Source organism: Peromyscus leucopus, chromosome 4 (assembly GCF_004664715.2).
Source record: "Peromyscus leucopus breed LL Stock chromosome 4, UCI_PerLeu_2.1, whole genome shotgun sequence".
Classification (NCBI taxonomy): domain Eukaryota; kingdom Metazoa; phylum Chordata; class Mammalia; order Rodentia; family Cricetidae; genus Peromyscus; species Peromyscus leucopus.
In genome coordinates this window covers 43,210,327-43,225,554 of record NC_051066.1, presented here as the reverse complement: position 1 = coordinate 43,225,554, position 15,228 = coordinate 43,210,327, and the positions used below count along the sequence as shown (strand labels likewise).

The window sequence follows — 15,228 nt, the reverse complement described above, 5'->3', positions numbered from 1 at the left end:
TTTCTATCAATCAATTAGAACAAAAACCATGTTTATATGTACGTTAGAATAATTCCGCAATGAGAAAAGCAGCCATCTTTGTTATCCTTGAACTTTTATTTCCAAATAAATAGATGCCAGTGTTTTCAGGTGCTTTACGGGAGGAATTAGTCTTAGATAAAACAGTCTATTCTTCAGGCCCTCAGCTCACTGCAAGTAGACTTAAGAACCTCTGAAAAGTTCACTTAATAGCTGGAAGGTACTAAAATTGATCCAAATCCTATCTTCTCCCTGCTCATCCACTTAAAAATACATGGTTACAAACCTCACAGAAATGGGTACCTGTTTGTTCCTGTGAACTCTGAGATCCATGATAGAAGCTAGACAAAATGATTTGACTATAGTTTTCTATTACAGACCTAGACAGCAAAGCTTCAACTAACTGTATCAGTGTATGGTGACTTTAATGAGCTAATGTACTATCCAAATAAAATCTGTACCAGGGAGAGCTTGGGCTCCGGGAAGTTTGGCACAGCTATATGTGTGAAATGTGAGCTCTTATTAAATATACTTGAAAAGGATGCATCTGGGATTTGGCCTTGACGTCTGACTCTGTGATATGGAGATGAGTTTTGCCCAGGTCCTCATAATACATGTAGACTGTAGACCCTGAAAGAATATCAGAATTGCTTCAATGAAGGAAACCACCTTATATTTTGAACTAGGAGCATTCTGCTATCTCCTGTGCTTAGAGCTTTCTCTTCAGTTTAGTTTATCTCCATCCCATCATGTCAATGGCATTTGTCCCACCTTGGACTGTATTTGCCTATGTGTTCAGGTACAGACTCTACTAGGGAGAATGCAGTTCACAGATCATAGCTCCATTCACTCACATCTCTGGGTATATACAGGCACACTTAGAACAACAATGACTAGCTGATCGTGCGACTCTCTGATGGAATTCAGGAAACTCTAATTTGCTTGTCCTCACTTGTCGGGCCTCAAAGGCTACATTTTCAACTTTCTCTGCGACAAGTTCCTCCTATCCCAGACTTTTGAACTGGCTGATCTATCACCCCATGCCTCTGCAGGCATACTATTCATCATACAGGTGATTCTCAGGGCGAGCATTCCATCAGTGACCTGGTGACAGTTACCATAATGTATGTATGGCAGTACTGAACCAAGTTTTAAACTTGTGGTCTAAGTCTAGTTTCTTTATTAGTAAAGCATAAGATCCAATACACTGGGATGCTTGGCTAAAACTTAGCATGGAGAATACATTTGTTTAAAAGTTTTATTTAGAAATTCCATTTCAATTTGGGGGGAGATTAAAAAGTTAAGTCTTCTGGCTCTTATTTCTAGATAAGCATTTATAGATACTAACAACTTTTAATCTTCTTGATGCTTTTCGTTCCTCCCTCCTTAGGAATCTCACATGAAGAGTAAATAGTAATTAAAATGTGCAGGATGACAAGATGGAGCAAACAGTGCTTGTACCACCAGGACCTGACAGCTTCAACTTCTTCACCAGAGAATCTCTTGCAGCTATTGAAAGACGCATTGCAGAAGAAAAGGCTAAGAATCCCAAGCCAGACAAAAAAGATGATGACGAAAATGGCCCAAAGCCAAATAGTGACTTGGAAGCTGGGAAGAACCTTCCATTTATCTATGGAGACATTCCTCCAGAGATGGTGTCGGAGCCTCTGGAGGACCTGGACCCTTACTATATCAATAAGAAGGTAAGTGTTCTTAGCAGGTATATTTTGCCACTAACTGCATGAATTGTTACAGAAACATCACATACTAAATTAGCACAGCCTTAACCATCCTTCTGCTTAAGAAATGAGACTACATTTGTGGGTGTTTTATGTATATTCATGAGAAGTAAATAAATTATATTATACCATATGGAGCTGCCCCAAATGCTTCATGACAAAAATCTAAATATAAGTTGTAGGCAGCTAATTTAACAAATTAAAAATTCTCACCGAAGATTACATGTACTAAGCAATTTTATGGGTTTTTTTTGTACCTTGAAATCTTGAAGTCACCCTGAGTTACAAAAGACCTCAAAATGTATTGTGTGAATTTCTCATGGAAGAACATTTTACAACACAAAAGTTTTCTATTACTTTGCCATATTATAAATAATAAATCAAATAAATTCCTGAAGAATTTGTTTCCATATGGAATATAGTAATTCAATATACAAAGGTACTTTGTTGTTTTGTTTTCTTGCTTGCTTTGTGGAGAGAAATTATTTATTTTGGTTCACGGTTTTCATATATAAGACTGTTAGGGGCATTTTGCAATCAAACCATATCAATGCTCCTTCTAACATATATGGGCTTCATCTTAACTGTATAATATCTGCAAAGACTCTATTTACAAGCTAGGGCATGAACACTTGGAAGGCACTATCTAGTCTATTACACTTGCTAGTCCTTAACATGAGGGGGTGTATAATAACTTCCATTTTACTTATCCACCTGCATTCTAAGTCAGTATAGCTGTGCTTACACTAATTATCAAGGCCTTTCTTAGTAATCATTACAGATGTATATTCTTATTTAAAGCTTTCATTAGTTCTTTGAGAGTTTCGATCATATTCACCCCTTCTCCAACTCTTCACAGATCCAGCCCCCACTCTCAACCCACTCAACTATGTGTTTTTTTTTTTAAAACCCTTCAAGACCAATGTATGCTGCTCAAATATTCTTAGTTGTGTGGTCTTCCACTGAAGTGTGGTTGTTAGCTTAGTAGGGGGTACGCTCTTAGAGAAACTGTCTCCCCCTCCTAGCAGTTAATAAGAATCAACAGCTCTACTGCTAGGGGTGTGATTGTACATCTAGATCCAGTCTCCACAGTGGGATTTGATCTGGCTTGCACTTGCACAGGTTTTGTGCATTCTGTAGCAACAGCTGTGAGTTTATATGTTCAGCTTCCCTATACTGCCTTTCTATGACACCTTTCTTTTAATTTTCCACAAACCCTGACTCTTACACTCTTCCCACGACCACCTCTCTGAGCATTGGAAGGAGAGATATGGTATATATGTTACCTTTAGTGCTGAGAACTCTCTAATACCTTATTCTCTAAATCTAAATCTTGGCCAGTTGTAAGTCCCTGTCTAAATCACCATCTATTGCAAATATAAGCTTCTCTGATAAAGATTGAGAAATGCATTATCTGTGGGTACAACGATAAGTCAATAGGAAATGGTTAAATGTTATGTCCATTTAGCAGAGTAATAGTAGTAGTTTCCCCTACCCCTACCAGGGCTTATGATCTACTTAGCTATAGGTTCTTTGTCCCAGTAATGGTGCCAGGTGTGGGTTTGCAATTAAATCCAACCAGAAAGTGATTAGTTACACCTGGGAGGTTTGTACCACTTGTGTTCCAGTGGGTATGTCCTACAAAGTCAATAGCTCTCAGGGTTCACAGCTGGGTAAGAGTGATGAGTTTTGATGAGAATTCTTCTCTGGTGGCATGCATAGTACTTTATAACACGATGAGACTAGCCACTAGTGATAATTTTTAGCTTTTTAAGGAACCACCATACTGATTTCTCCCCTGACTACATCAGTTTGCATTCTGACCATCAGTGAATTGGTGTTCCCCTTTCCCAACATCCACTCCAGCATTTGTCCCCGTTTATTTTTTTTTTTAACCTTAGTCATTGTGCCTGGAGTGATATAAAACCTCAAAGAAGTTTTAATTTGTATTTCCCTTAAGATGTTGAACATTTTGACAGTGTTTTTCAGACATGTGCATCTATCATAAAAGAACTCTATTTAGTACCATGCCTCTGTTTAATTTTTTAAAATTAGATTGTTTGTCATCTTGTTTTTTCATTTTTTTTTTTTTTAGTTCTTTCTATTTGCTGGATGTCAACCCTCTATCAGATGTATAGCCGTCTAAAACTTTTTCCCCATTGTGTAGGCCACCTCTTCATTCAAGTGTTGGTGTCCTTCACTGTAATATACAGTTTTTAGAATACTTGATCTTTTGTTAGAAATGTGTTGAAATAATAATCTGAAGGACATATATATTTATATAATTAATATATGAATGTATGTAACTTTTATATTCATTCTTGAATCTAAACTTTTATTATCACCATGATTTCACCAATCCCTTCCCCCCAAAAAGCACAGATGATTTAAAAAAAAAAAACACTTACTGATTGTCTTTTATATTTTGACCAAGCGCAATACGTTTCTGAATTCTCAATGGATGGTTAGAAAACAAGAATTGTAATTAGTTTAACAACTAAAGCTTTTTATTGACCATGAACCCTACAATATTCCAAATGTTAGGGACAACTTCTTGTCAGTTCTTATCAGGACACTAGATGCCAATAATGGCAATTTTGAGTGAGAGAGATCTCTTAGAGTTTCCATGACTGTGCTAAAACACCGTGACTCAAGAAAATTAGGGGGTGAAGAGAATTTATTTCAGTTTACAGTTAGTTCCACATCAGACTCATCATGAAGAAAGTTACGGCAGAAACTCAAGGAAGGAACCTAGAATCTGGAACTGAAGAAGCCATAGAAGAGCGCCACTTACTGTCCTGCTCCTCGAGGCTTTCTCAGTCTGATTTTTTTATAGCACCTAGGACTACCTGCCTAGGGGTGGCACCAGAACAATAAGTTGGGCTCTTCCACATCAATCATCAATCAAGAAAATATACCACCGGCCTGCCCAATCTAGAAAAGGCATTTTCTCAGTTGAGGTTCCCTCTTCTAAAATGACTCTAGCTTATGTCAAGGTGACATAAAACCAGTCAGTACAAAGATTATCCATCCCATAGTTGCTATTTATGAGAAGTAAATATGAGGTAATCTTGAAATAAAGACTCAGATGTACTCCACACAGAACTTGGTTCATCCCATAAATTGTGCTCATTTATTTCTAGTTCCTAGAGACATACAACATTTCAGGGGCTCCTGTGGTAGAGGTTAGAAAGCTCTCTCCTTATCAGGCATTTGCTCCCCCAAATGTAGAGTCTCCAGTACCATCTGGTAAAACCCACCATCTAAAAATTATTAAGGTCACCAAGAGGAGGCCTTATCAAAATACAAAATTGAATCCCAGCATCCCAACTCCTATGCTGCATCCATAACTGAATAGTTTGAGAAAAACCAAACTAAAGCATATTGACAAAGGTAGTAATTCATCATGTGGTAACCAGACTGTCTTACTCAGTGTTATACTCCTGTGAAGAGACACCATGACCATAGTAACTCACGTAAAAGAACACATTTAATTGGGGCTTCCTTATATTCAGAGGTTTAGTCAATTATCATCATGGCAGGAAGCATGGTGGAGCATGAAGACATGGTGCTGGATATGTAGCTGATAGTTCTACCTCCTGATAAGAAGGCAAGAGAAAGAAAGAATCACTGGGCCTGGCTTAGACTTTGGAAACCTCAAGGCCTGTCCCCAGTGACACACTTCTCCAACAAGGCCACACCTACTCCAAGGACACACTTCCCAATCCTTCTCAAGTAGTGCCATTCCCTGATGACTAAACATTCAATTATTTGAGCCTATGGGGCAATTTTTATTCAAACTATCACAGACTATCATATATATTTTTCTCTCTAAGTTAAAGAACTTTCAGACTACCAGGCCTGGTGGTATACACTGTAAACTTAGCACTTGGGAGTTAGTGGCAAGCAAATCTCTGTGAGTTTAAAGTCAGCCTGGTCTACATAGCAAGATCCAGATCATCCAAAGCTAGATAGTGATACTCCTTCTAAAATGATTACCCAACCAATCAACAAATAAAGAAAATAAAATAAAAGCAAAATAATATGCTTTCAAAAATAAGAGCTTTCAGACTGATGAAATATACTGTCTTGAGGGGAGGTTCTGCCCACAAAGGTCCCTAACTGGCTTATGTTGAATTTCAATAAAAAATTACATAAAGGAAAATGGAAAACAAAATCACACAAGACAAATACTTAAAAGCTTTTATAAGAAGCACAGGGTGAAAGCTCAGCTCTGACTTGGCAGCTAGATCAGCATTGCTGGACTGCCCACCCCCCTCCTCTAAACTTGCCTTTGACATCTGCTTTTCTTATCTCCAAATGCACATTGTGTGAAGAAGGAAAAGCATTCTGACATTTGGGAACAAATCTCGTTGTGCAAGCAGAGCAACTTGATAAGAGAAATATTGTTATCAGGAAGGAAAGGCACATCCTTCACTTTCACATTGCACTCCCATCAAGCAAATCTCCACCTGTGAGCCAGTGGACAGCAGTGCAGCTAGAACTGTTTGCGGAGCTAAGTCCTTTAAAACAAACATGCTGTGTGCTTCATTTGCTTGCTTTTTGAGACAGCAGTTCCCTATGTAGCTCAGACTGGCCTTGAACTCACACTCCTCCTGCCTACTGACACTGGGATTGTAAGAATGTGGCAGCACGTCCACCACAGAGTATGTTAGAACACATGGCTGAGTCATAGTCATAATATTTCCTTCTTTCATAGTCCTGTGTTCTAAAACTTTCTGTAGGTTGTCTATTTCTTTATTAGTCTTACATTTTTTTTCAAAATATAGATTGTTTCATTAACAGTTCGTAAACAATTAATGAACATTAAGTTTTCTCTGATTTAAGGTGGAGTTGCTTAGTAAAATCTTTATCTTTTAAAATAATATTTCTTTTAATATATGGTCATTAATTTCTTGTTAGCAACTAGTATCTTCAACATTAGAATGGTCTTCATTAAAACAATATAACACATACAAACATATAAATATGTATATATATATATATATATGTATGTAAACATTAGAGTGGTCTTCATTAAAACAATACAACACAGACACACACACACATGACTCCAAAAAGCAATTTTGCCCCTAATGCCCTACACACACACACACACACACACATGTATATATATATATGTATATATATATATATACACACACATATAGTATAGATAAAGAGATAGAGAGAGAGAGAGAGAGAGAGAGAGAGAGAGAGAGAGAGAGAGAGAGAGAGAGAGGGAGGGAGATAGGGAGAATGAATTTAAATGTATTGGAACAGCCAAAGGTCTACTGGTCAAATATCATTATAGTTGAGATTTTTCCATGATTGAAGACACTGTGAGTGTCGATTTGTTTTAAAAAGTGAGTTCAATATGCAAGTATCAGTAGTTTCCCTTAGATTGAACTCAGACAATGAAAAGGAATGTATTGTCTTATGGAGACCAGGGAGTCCAAGACTGAAAAGTTAGCTGAACCATCACATGATGGAAGGCTATAAGGCAAGGGAGAACAAGAAGGGCCTGATCTTTCACTGGAAAGGCACCAATTCATTCTTGAAAGGGAAGCCCTCACTGAACAATGACCTTTAATATATCATACTTCATAATACTACAATAGAAATAATTACATTTATGAGTTTTGAGAATAAGCACTGAACAATAACATTGACCATGAAAATGGTTACAGAATGCATTCTTTGTGCTATATCTCAGGATAAAGTGCAATTGCATTGTATGTGCAGAAACTTGTGTGAATACAGTCTAACAGGCCAAAGCTCTCTGTGTTCTTTTATAAAGGCAATCAATGTCATTGGGCATATGGAAATGTCACTGCTGACGCCGTATGTTATCATGACATATGCCCACATATTTTTATCCTCTTTGCCCCAGTTTCTGATGTGCGTATTATATAATAATCAAACAGTCTACTAAAATTATTAAAATGGTTTAAATAGTGATATTGTGTTAGTAACTGAGGAAATGGAAGCAACAGTGCTGTGCATGGAAGCTCCCTAGTTCATGGAAGCATTGGGAGTCTTAAATTCTGCAGATGTTTTAAACACACAGCGCTTCAAAGAACGAAGAGAGGAGGTAATGGCCGTGCTCTGAGGTCAAAGATCATAGAGTTTCCATCTCATGCTTCCTGTCATCAGGGGATCTTTGCAATGAGACTCCAAGCTAATCCTTTCTATTTGCTCATTTACTTTTCTGTGACACAAGGACATTTCAGTTTGTGAGTACAGTTTTATTCTTATGCGATTTTTTTCCCCTCGGTTTCATAACTTGAGTTGCTACTGTACCATTTGGCTATACATTCAACTTCACCCACTCTTTGTTCAGAAAATGGCTCCCCTCTCATGTTCTTAAAATTACAGATGACTCATTAGTACCATGGGAAGAAATATCCTTTTGACAATGTGGCATTTTTACTAGAAATAGAAAGATATTTTAGATCTGTAGTGAAAATAGAACCTTGTTATATTTTGGAATATAGAAATGTATTCGTTGAAAAACTGTACCATGTCCTTGAAAGTCTCCTAACAATTTTTTTTTTTTAAAAAACCATCCTCTCTTCCAACAGTCCTAACACAATGCACGCCATCTCTGTACTTGGGCTCTATGAGAAACCTCACACAAGAGGCTTCACATTTATGCCTGATCTGTCATCACAAGAGTGATCATGATTGAGGTAGCAAGTTTTTATTTTGTTGTCTCTAGAATAGCTGTCACCTGGACACCGCCTTAACTCCAACCTGCTTCAGCAGCCCCTGAATCTTTCTCCTAGTCCCCATTCTTCCTTATTTGTCATTATTTGTCCACTCAGTCTCTGCCGAAGAAAAAGTCCCAGGGCAAACTAAATGACCCTTGACATTTAGTAGGCACCCATCATATTGTTAAGAGACTCTTTGAATAAAAGTAAAAAAACTCAGCAAAACTACTTTCAAGGGAAGACGAAAAGAAAGGGAAAAAAAGCAAACGTATGGGCCAAATCTGGTTGAATAACAAAAGACACAGCATTTAAAGTGACACCATCAGGACAGCCCTTCCGCAGTTTGGGCTCTGCATTTGCTTATGCTAGCTGGCTTCGTGTGTAGGCGGGCTCACCCACAAGGTGGCAGAAATAGCCATCAGTCACACTAAGTTAACATCTACAGCAGAGTAACCTTAAAAAAGGAATGCACATATTTTCTAAACTCTAACGAAAGCTCTAGAATTGCTTGTAATCAGCTGGCATGGTCTGTTACTGTGAATAGGGGATGTGATAGTCATCTGGACCAGGTGAGTATCATATGGTGAATCATTTCCTGAATGACGAGAGACACTTCTATGTGGACAGGCAGAGATTTCTTCCACAATGAAGAGACAAAAACTTCTGGAGAAGTTATTCCAGATAGGTAAAAATGAACAATTGCTACCTCCCCTACATATTATGCACCTGCATACTTAAATTCTTGTTTGCCCTACAGATCCTTTCAAGATAGCTTTGGTCTCTATCTAAAACCAATAAAACTGAGGTTAGGTACTTTGCCCAAGATTTTAAAACTATTAAGTAAGCTGGTAGCATTTCCCAAAGCTCTTGCTTCTTAAAAACAATCTTTCATATTCACTATCAGCATCTAATATAATTCAACTACACTTCCCACCTGGTCCTGAGTGGATGATATACACCTTTATGTAGAACCTCAATGTAAAACTTAATTTGTGTGATTCAATAAGGAAATTGCATCTAAATTGAGATGTGAAGACAAGTTCCAGTAATAGGGAAAACATAAAAGAAGGTAACACAGTAGACCTGGGCTATTATATGAGGAAGATACTAACTAACCTAGTAACATTAGTACAACATGTCTGTTATCTTCTAATGGGTCTAAAGTTAGCTAAAGGGATCACTTAGTACATCTTAAAGAATATCCAGTTTATTTTTAAGGCAAATAACCTCACAGGATTCTCTCCAAAAGCCCCATTCTCTCTTCCAACCTGAGAAACGATACAAATAATTTACCAGAATCTTTCCTGTATACACAGTCCTCTCCTTTGTATGATTATACAACCAAAATTAAAAACAAAACCTAACTGTGAAGTATTGATACCCATGACTGTTTTTGTTATATGTGCACTGTATTGTTTAACTTTTGAGTGATTTTCATCAAGTTGATAAATGTGGCATCAATGACTCTCAGGCCCCCATTTCTGTTTTCCAGTCTCTGTCATTTCAGTTTGCAATCCATAGCTTAAAGACCTTCTCCCCAACCACATGAAGGTTGTGTTAGATAGAGTTGCAGTTAGTGAGCTGCAGAAAAGCAAATGCTGTGAGAGAAACTGTGAGACAGATTTTCATTCACCCAGGAGCCGAACAAGGAGGAAAATATTTGCCTAAAGTCACAGCATACAAGGGGGATGGGGGGAGGCAGGAGATGAGGCCACTTAAAGATTCTCAGAGAGGGAAAAGACAGACACCATGGATTGGGCTGGAAGGAGACACGTGCGCTGTGATGGGGACCGATAGGAATCTCTTGCCATCTGTGTTCCCACCCCAAGCTTCAAAGCATCTCTCTTATTGCCACGTGACTCCCCTTCTTTCTGCACCTTGCAGAACCTCATGCCTTCCCAGCAGGGGAAAGACAGGGAACATGCTCTTCTCCCTGCCAGAGTAAGAACAGTTTCCCATTCTGACCACCAGAGGGGTATGGAGGAGAGATGTACACCTGAGCCCAAATTAGAGCTCTGTTACTATTTCTAGAGTGCCTCTTTCTTCTACATAGTGATACAGTTCCAACTACCATTAATTCGGAATTAAATTTCATTAGTAAGACCAGGGAGTAGTTCAGTGGAAGACTGCTTACTTAGCACTTGTTGGATCCTGGCTTTGATCCCAGCACCTGGAGAGGAAAGTTACATCGAGTTTGAAATTTGAAGAAAGACACATTTGTTTACTCCCTTATGTGAAAATGTATTCAAATTCCAAAGGGATTGACTGCCAGATACAGTTTTAGAACACACATGATGTGTAAATTGAAAAGTTCTCTGATTTAAACTTTCAGGCAAACAATAAATTCAGTTATAAATATATGCCTATAACATACATTACTAATTTGTTTTGTTTTTTGAGAAAGGATCTTACTTTATCACTTAGTCTTGCCTCAAACTCACAGCAATCCTCCTGCCTCAGCTCCTGAGTGCTAGTATTACATGAGTGAGCCTCCACATCTGCATGTGATACTTCTAAATATTTCTTGTCATCCAGCTTACTTTCATATGTCATCTTTTGCCTTTGGCTGCAGCTTAACTTTTAGAGAAGGTAAGCTAATGCATTTGGAGTCATCCCTGTTATGTGGCAGTTTTCTGATAACTTATAGATGAGATGTAAAGTTAGAACTTAAGTTTTAATGGTGTACTTTAAGGAATATGGGCTCTAGACTGAAATAAAGGTTCAACCAATGGCTACGTATTTAGAAAACAAAAACACAAATACACTACTTATCAAACTCAAGTTTCCTCATTGACAATAATCATAGCAACAAGTCATTTTCTATAGGTGCAGATATGAGAGAGATTATCCGATTGTGACAAATAAATGGGTCTAACTCATATATTTCGCATAATCATTGAGAACTGGGGAATTACTGGTGATTAATCACTAATCAGTAAACAGGGGCATCACCCTGCCATTGTAGAATCATTTTAGTGATTTTTTTTAAAATGCATGGAATGCTGCATACCCAATTCTGATGCCATGAATTGAAATCACAGCTTGTGGTTTAGCCCAGTACAGATATTTCCATAAGTGAAGTGACTTAGTCATAGAAAAGTAGGGTCCAGAATCTCACAGGTAGAAAGAACAGAGACAGCTTTGTAATAATAGTACCCAGTTCTGGAATCTGTCTTCTTAAATTGAGGCAAATCTGCTGTATTTTTTCCCTGATTTTTTTTTTCTGGATCCTTAAAATGTTCATTACCAGGGATGCCTATCAGTCTTCCATCAAACCACCTTGTATTTTCTTTAACACCAGAAATGATGTTTTCTTGGCAAGGTTGCTGACAAGTGTGACTTGGTTGGTCAATGAGTAGTTGAGGTTAGGTCAAATCTGTTCTGTTTGCACAGTAGATATCACCCAGGGTGGCTGTGAGTACTTAAAACACAGTGAGACTGGATTTAGAGGACTGGAGACAGTGTGAAAAAGTTACATGAAATACTTCAATGATTTTGATATCATTTTATCCCCCAATGTCAGTATTTCAGTTACATTGGGTTAAAGGAAACACCACTAAGGTGCATTTCACACTCTTCATTTGCTTTCCCTGTAGTACTTAGAGAATCTGAAATCTTTGTTTACAGTTCAGGTTTCTATTTTACAATATATTTGTGTTGGATAGTGCTAGGTTATCTACACCTCCATCTCTCCTTCTACGTTCATTTGTGCTACTGTTGGTAGCTAGCATTCCCTTAACTGTAAACAACTAAGGGCCAGGACTTACATACGTGTGTTTTCTTTTCAGGATCAGCACAAAGCTTTGCAAATACAGTACTGAAAAGTCAACTTTTCAATTGGAATCAACAATTGCACCTAAATTAGGTCCATGCTGCTTTTCAAGTGTCTGTCATATACATACTACTTAATTATTTGTTGTATAAGCACAGCAAAAATATTATTTAACTTTAGTGAATATACATAAAAAGATACTTGACAGACCAGAACAGTCCTAAGGTGGTTATGAATGCTTCATTCCATCAAATACATCTATAAATGATGTTTTATACATTATGATTAGATCTGAATTTATCCACAGTGTCTTGTTTAAAAACTTGTTCTGAGGAAGAAAATTATTCCCATATTAAAATGTTCTCACAAAGTACCTATAAGTCGACTCAATTGCAGTGACAACATTAAAGCCCTTGTTTTTTCCTTACAGTAAGTGAACCGAGGGATAGGTTTAAGGAATAGACACAAATGTAGCTAGCTTCTACTAAAAGACAGACTCTTGGTACTTGGCACTGGGACCACTCACGTGAACCTTCATATCAGCCATGAGTGTGAAGAATCATTTCAGACTAGGAGCTGATGTTGTCTTTCCTCCTCTGCCTCCAAGTCTGGAGTTTTCTTTTGGGTTGAAGTCACTTAGTGTAATTAAAATTATCTTTGGGAGCTATGTTGACCCTAAGTAGATGACAAGGATGATGAGATATTATACTATATCATCACCTAACACATTCTTCTAAGAAACCAAAAATGCTATGCATTTGAACACTGCATAAATATTTGTTGGCTTAAACTCACATAGTATTTGTTCTTCAGCTAACAGTGTACTGTTATCTTCAGTAGATTAGGATTTTTCCCTGAAAGGGAAAATGTGTATGTGTAAATATGTTACACTTGATCTTAGCCAAAAGGCGAGAAGTGATTGTGTAAATATGTTGTATGTGTAAATAGAGAAGACAAAGATATCCAGATGGTTGGTATATTTGGAGTTAATTCTTCATTGTAAGTGAACTTTGATCCCTTTGGATTCTCCTCCCCATGCTGTACCTTCAACACCATGGTTTAGAGAAACATTCTTCTGAGTGTCTTTGCAGTTGCAAACTGACTTCTCAACTATGTCAAAATTATGAGGATAGCAGATACAGATCTGTAAAGAAATAAATAGCAGACTAGTTGTGAAAAGTAACCTTAAGTTCTAAATCAAATTTACTGGCCTGATAATGATTACAGTTCTACATATAATAGGGTGCCAGCTAAGTTTGGATACTCTTTATTGTAAGGCTATTGAAAGTAAACCCATAAACACTTCAGAGTGACATATATGAAGCTTGTATTTGAGCATATATATTTTGACCTGAGAAAAAGAGTATAGCATTAATATGGGAAAAACCATTAAAATGATTCAGCAATGCTGGTGTTATTGTTACAATCCTTGGAAGTGATGGAAGAAAATCCTATGAAAAATTAAAGTACAGAAAGTATGCCATACAGTCAAACCTCAGTAGTCTTATGTTTCAACTAAACTACATGGATTCACACATTGCACACAAAATTCTTTATGAAATAAGTTACAAATTATTTGCATTTAACAAATAAGTGTATCAAATACATCCTAAAAGACTGAAAGCCTGAAAAATTAAGAATTACACCCAAGTATTAATTCAATCTGTTGGATTTTCAAATATTCAATTACTTATCCACACTGGGGGTGCAATGTTTTTATAAAAACCGCTTTGTTGACTTCTGGTGTCTAGAATTCCTTCCTGGCTTTCTCTCTTGCTAGGCTAAGTTTCTGAATCTTGCCTTTGACTTACTGTGTGAAAGAGCAGTTTCTGCTATTCCTTTCCCATCCACTGGCCTCTCTAACACTTCAGCTTTGTCATTGATTTCTCTTCTCTTTTGTCTATTTTTTGTCAAGTGTTTCTGTCTTAGTCACTTTTCTATTGCCATGACAAAACACCATGGCTAAGGCAACTTATAAAAGAAAGCATTTCATTTGGGAACTCATATGAGTCCATGACCATCATGGTGAGGAACATGGCAAGAGGCAGGCATGTGCTGAAGCAGTAGCTGAGGGCTTGCACTGGATCCACAGCCAAAAGACACCAGAAAGAGAGAGAGCTAATTTGGAATGGTATGGACTTTAAAAAACCCCAAACCACATCTATTGACACATGTCTTCTAATAAGGTCACACCTCCTAATCCTTCCCAAACAGTTCTGCCATCTGAGGCCCGAATATTCAAATACGTATACCTGTTGGAGCTGTCCCCATTCAAATAATCAGTTTCTTTTGCTCATCATTTGAACAGAAGCTGGCCAAAGAACCTGTGTCATGGGAATTCTGAGTGCAGCCAATCTCCTTATAATGACTCTGGGTATTTCTCAGTCGACTCAGCTGTTGTTGACTCTCCCAAGTCTTCTTTCTCACCCTCCAGTCTATAGTGGAGGACATAGTAGGCCTGAAATTCCTTTGTCATCTCTATCACTAAATTAGCTTATAATATTATCTGAAATAATATTCTTAGTTAAAGAGTATACATTCTTACTAGTTACATTTTCCCTATGGTTCCTACTCTAGTTCCCAGTGTTTCTATCACCTTTTCTGAGTATGTTTCTGGAAAAGGAAGTATAGGCAGAAAGTTTAAGAGACAATGACATTCAATCCTAAGCTTTGCCCTTTCTGTGTCCTTTAATGCTCATATTCTTAAGGCAAAGGCACTTCCCTGCTAAAGTCCATTCATGTTTGATGATGATATCATAGGGTCATTTCAGGACAGAAATATTGAATGACTCAAAGAGAATGAAGGGGACTACGAATTGTCCACCAGCAATTGACACTGGAGTAAGCACCTGGGAAATGTGTTCCTCCCACAAATAGACTTCTTAAGGTATTCTCCTTGAGTTGAGAGATGAGAGGGAATGTGGTCAAAAAGCAGGCTTAGTGCAGCATTTCCCCACCCTGGGGATAGGGGTCTCTGTTACTCTGC

General features: G+C 37.7%; 1 protein-coding gene across 10 annotated transcripts in view; it reads left to right on the top strand.

The window, feature by feature from the left end:
• The window catches only part of LOC114680593 (sodium channel protein type 1 subunit alpha), a 146,185-nt gene that overhangs the window by 65,282 nt on the left and 65,675 nt on the right, over nt 1-15,228 (top strand). For all 10 annotated transcript variants that reach the window (XM_028853557.2, XM_028865487.2, XM_028860542.2 and 7 more), the window contains one exon: nt 1,409-1,721. In XM_028853557.2, the coding sequence (XP_028709390.1) occupies nt 1,458-1,721 (264 nt within the window). In that variant the 5' untranslated portion in view covers nt 1,409-1,457. The remainder of the gene's footprint in view (nt 1-1,408; nt 1,722-15,228) is intronic.